Source organism: Talpa occidentalis, unplaced genomic scaffold (assembly GCF_014898055.3).
Source record: "Talpa occidentalis isolate TD23 unplaced genomic scaffold, MPIMG_talOcc4v2.1 talOcc4.12, whole genome shotgun sequence".
Classification (NCBI taxonomy): domain Eukaryota; kingdom Metazoa; phylum Chordata; class Mammalia; order Eulipotyphla; family Talpidae; genus Talpa; species Talpa occidentalis.
In genome coordinates, this window is record NW_023601212.1 from 70,806,649 (window position 1) to 70,811,778 (window position 5,130).

At 41.7% G+C, this 5,130-nt stretch overlaps 1 protein-coding gene across 1 annotated transcript; it reads left to right on the forward strand.

Annotated features, from left to right (window-relative positions):
* The first annotated feature begins 594 nt into the window (after positions 1 to 594).
* LOC119240112 (olfactory receptor 10J5) lies at positions 595 to 1,478 on the forward strand. The gene is given in 2 exon segments (XM_054693943.1): positions 595 to 1,240; positions 1,243 to 1,478. Coding segments are annotated over 2 exon segments (882 nt in total).
* Positions 1,479 to 5,130: the final 3,652 nt, after the last annotated feature.

Genomic DNA, 5,130 nt, shown 5'->3' on the forward strand with positions numbered 1-5,130 from the left:
TGTTTTGTTTTTTAAGATTTGTTTATTTATTCGTACAAGCACTGGGTACAGTCAGAAGCACGGGAGGGTGAGAGAATTCACCAGAGCCAGAGCAGGGAACAGAACAGGCAGACTGATGAAATACACTGCTGAGGGGAGCAGCGGACCTTGCAGGAGAGGTCTGCGTGCCATGTGGGACCCTCGCAGGCGGACAGGGATCGAACCGGCACTGCAGAGGCTGTGGGCAGCTTCGCAGCCCAGTGCTCAACCACTGTGCCACCAGGGGAGGCCCTGGCAAGTGGTGTTTTAAGAAGAGGATATCACCACTGACTGGATGTGATGTGACTTCCTCCTTGATACCCTCTTCCCCTTCCTAGCATCAGCGTGTATGTAAGGAGGACATTTGTCAAAAGTCTTCATGCACAGGAAGTAGTTTGTTCTCCAGGGAGAAAGTTCACATATATAAGCCCCATAGATACACAGGTGGTCTTCTTTTTATGTGCAAGGCCAGAAAGGGTGAGTTGGAACCACTATCTCTGCTCTCATTGCTCCTTGAAAAGTCTAATTGCTGATGGGAATTCTGTCATTATTGCTTTCAAACATCGATGTAGCAGCATGCAGAGAAAGAACTTTACAGAAGTGACAGAATTCATTTTCCTAGTATTCTCTGGCTTTGGAAAGCATCAGATTGCCCACTTTATGACCATCCTCATTTTAACTCCAGCTAAACTCATCAGTTAACTCATCAGTATAACTATCATCTATGTTGACTGTCCCCTCCACATGCCTGTGTGCTCCCTAAGCATGCTGGCCAGTTTGGAGACTGTATACACACTGGTCATTGTCCCACAGATGTTCTCCAGTCTCATTTTTCATCACCAGCCCATCTCCTCAGCAGACTGTGCAACCCAGATGTTCTTGGCCGCTAACAACGTGCTCGTAGCAATGAGCTATGCATACTACATGGCCATCTGAAAATCCCTGAGCTACACAGTCATTGTGTGCAAAGGAGTGTGTGTTAGATTAGTCTGTGGGTCCTTTGATACTGTTCTGGTGATGGCAGTTCTCCATGTCACTGCCATGTTCAACTTGCCCTTTGGAGACTCAGTGGTGGACCTCTTCTGTGACATTTATCCAGTCATGAAACTTTCTTGTGTGGATACTGCTATCTATGAGATCATCAATTATGGAATAAGTTCATTTGTGATTTTTGTACCTGTGGGTCTGATCTCCATCTCTTACCTCTTGATCACCTCCTCCATCCTCAAATCTCCTCAGCTGAGGGCGGGAAGAGGACATTTGCCACCTGTGCCTCCCACCTCATTGTGTTCTTTCTGACAATTGTGGCTCCATCACCTACTTCAAGCTCATGTGGGAGAACTCAGTAGAGTGGGACATGTACCATCACCACCCCCATGCTAAACCCTGTTGTTTACAGTCTGAGGAACAGGGAGGTCAAGGATGCCCAGAGCAAAGCTGTGGGCAGAAGTATTTCTTAACAGATTGAATCATCTTGTCAGGTGACTTCTAGTCCAGTGTATCTACTCACAAATATGCCACATGCACAAATGCACCAAATACAATGTTTGTCAAGAATAATGTCAGAATGGAAATTCTTTTCTAAGAACAAGGCATCTTCTATGGACAAGGCAGAAAGTGAGGTTTCTGTTCTGGTGAATTTCATTACTGGCTGTGAGAATCCTTCCAAGCTGGGGGAAGACTAGTCGTTTCGTGCCTGAGGTTTCAGATTTGAAACCTCTCCTTGTTCCTCTCAGACTGCCACATCCTTGACCTAGTCAAGTGAGGAGATGTAGGGAGAGGCATTTGGAGCAGGTGTGGGAGACCTTAGGAGAATACACTGCAGAGACAGCGCGGGCGGGACTTTCATTCTCAGGAGTTAAATCACTTGCCGTGTAACAGTCATTGCAGAAAGGGTTTCCTTAATTTGCTGACTGAAAAATGAACAGCTTCATAAAAAAAAAGGGGGTGTCTGTCATTATCCAGCCATGTCAGCTCCTTCAGCATGCATTTCTGTGCAAGCAAGCAAACATTTCTACAGTTTGCTGGAGGCTAAGCAGGGAGAGAACAGACTGGTGACTTTTCTCTGTAACTGCACTTTTATCCAGATGCACACTTCACAAGAGCTCTTCTTTTTGTCAACCTATGGGAGCTTTTTAGCTTTTTAATTTTTATGTAGCAGTTTCAGTGGCATTAAGTAGTTGTCTTAGGTGTCGGCTGTACGGATGGCAGAATCTAAAGCAAATGCTATGAAATCCCTTTTTTCGGTAAATAGTGAAAACTTCATATTTCTTCAGATATTTATTTCAAACTAAGTGTAGCCATGTTACATTATTTTATATGTGTAGTGAGGAAGGTTGTGGGAATAGTTGTGTTTATGAATCTTCCTATTAGAGTTTATCTCTACTCTGAGCCAGAGCTGGAAGATACTAAGAGACAGATGTGGAAACATCTGGCACCCTTGCTATCCATTCCCACATCAGTTTCTATCCGTCAGTTCTCTCTCTCAGTTTTGAGTCACAGAAATCGTCTTGGTGCATCTGCTCAGTGGTCTGCTCCACAGATCCCCATGTGGGGAGGTCAGTGGCTGAAAACTGAGGCTCTTTGCAGTCTCCCTCATGACCCTGATTTTCCAGCTTCTGAGATCCTTCTAGAAGATGTGTTTCAACTGAGGTTGATGGTCTTTATAAGGTACATGGATGGACTTTAGAGAGTTTTGAACATTTTAAAATTATTCACCAAATTGCAAGTACAAGTCTGAATGTGACTTTTCTATACTATTCCTGAAGAATTTTGTCTGGTGTACATAGTACCTCAAATCCTAGCAGAGGGCCTCCCTGGTGGTACAAGAGGTTAAGACACAGCACTATGAGGCTGTCCGCAGCCACTGCAGCATGAGTTCAATCCCCGGCCAGGGAGTGACCCACATGGTACAGCAGACCTCTCCTGTCTTGCCCGCTGCTCCCCTCAACAGTGTATTCCAGTCAGTCTGCCTGTTCTGCTCTCCACTCTGTCTCTGGTGGATCCTTTCACCCCCCACACCTCTAGCCTGCACCCCAGCTCTTGTGTGCAAAAATAAATAAATCTTTAAAAAAAAATCACAACAGAAATATGAAATAAGACCTGACCCCCCTTCACAGATCATTTTCCTCCCAAAATTTCCTTACATTCTCTTAGAGAAGTGCTCTTTGGCCTGTCCATTTATGCCTCTGTGGGCACTGCTATTTTTTCACTAAGTTAAGAAATGAAGATGTGTTTCTCAGCGGGGAGGCTGAGGGGTGAGAGGTGGACATCAGAAGTCACTCTTTTTTTACTGAGGATTTTCTTGCCTACTCCCATCCCTTCTCCCCTAACAGTTTAAACACCATCCCTACCCTCCTCCCAAACACTCGCGTGAACTCCCACTAATAATGTCAGTTGTGTGACACACTTTGCAGGATATTAGACTCATTGGAAGAAGCAGCCTGTACAGAAGCACCACAGTGTGAGTGAGTGGGCCTCTGGTCATGGAAGACCCCTCCCACCACTAGACTGAATCAGAAACAGTGAGTGTTTTATTGCTGTCTCCTGTAATCTGTTCATAATACTTAAATTTCTGGCCAACTAGAAAAAAATTCATAGAGACATGATATTTAATTAACTTATTGTGATATTGGGTCAACTAAAGCCCCAGAGAGAAGGGGACTGAGCAAGAAACAGGGAGGAGACTGAGCAGACAGCCTGGAAGCTTAGGGCTGAAAGTGGGGCATTTTATTCATCTCAATGGCCATTGTCTTGTTAAATATTAACCTGGCAAATAGTAGGTATTTAACATACCTTTGGGTAGATGAATGTGTAGATATTCAGTATAAGGTAAAAACAATCCTATAATATTCCCTCTGCATTCCTTATAGGTGTCTCTCAGCTAAAGTAAACTAATAGAAAATAGCAGAATAGAGGTTACAAACTTAGGAACATATTTGACATTATTGTTGTTGCCTATCAGCAGTTCTCACTTGCTCCATAAGCTCAGTTTATATTTATTGATTTATTTACTAATTAGCCACTTAAAACTGGCTGGGGGATAAAAATCCTTCTTTTGAAGGAAACTGGATTAACACCAGATTGTTTTAGCCATAACCAGAACAATAACAAACTTAAAACTGATTGCTGGATAACATGAAATATAAAGCTAGAATTAAGATATTTCAAAATTTACCATTTAAGAAAAATGATGAAGCAGATTACGGATCTGAAAGGTGCTGAAATATGGTTTTTCTCGTGTTGACTTTGTAGTTTCTCTAGAGAAAGACCAGTTCCATTTGATGTCTTTCTACATTCCTTACTTGCAAAGCATGATGGATTAGGGGAGAAAATAGTTGCAGCACTCCCAATCACAAGTAGAGTAAAACATTTTCTTAATGGAGACAAATGTTTCTGGGAGGATAGAGAGAAGGGAGGAAGATTTAGAAGATACTAAAGAGGAGAGAGAAAATCAAGTGAAAGGTAGATGGATAATAAGTGGCACATGGGGCTTAACTTCTAAAAGAGCGTATTTAAAGGGTGCAAGAACCAAATCAGTTTTGTTGCTGCTGCTGATGTGTGAATGTGTGTGTATGTACAGATAGATGTATGTGTAATTTTGTGGGTAGGGAGATAACATTTGGGAAATTTAGATGTGATGGGTGCTATGGTAAGTGGTAATAATACCTTATTAGCATTATTTTTATTAATGATTTAACAAGTCAAAATACTGTGTTATGGGGAGACTTTTTGATATTGTACCTACTCTGAGATAACAAATGTCCAAGATGAGTGAATTTAGAATGTCTGTAACATGTTATCCATAATGCCCAGTAGCAATTACAAAATGTTCAACATGGGAACAAGCAGAAAAATATGACCCATAGTCAAAATAAAAGCTGTCTACATAATGCATTAGTATAAAAATTCTAATATCCGTGTAACTGGAGTCTCCAAAAGAGATAATAAAATATATCAGAAAATATTTGAAGACATATTGACCAAATAGCCCTGAATTACTGAGAAATATGCATGTACAGTTTCAAGAATCTCAAAGAATTTCAAGCAAGATACATAAAAAGAACATGAAATCCATATACAAGAGTCAAATCTTTAAAAACAATGATAAAA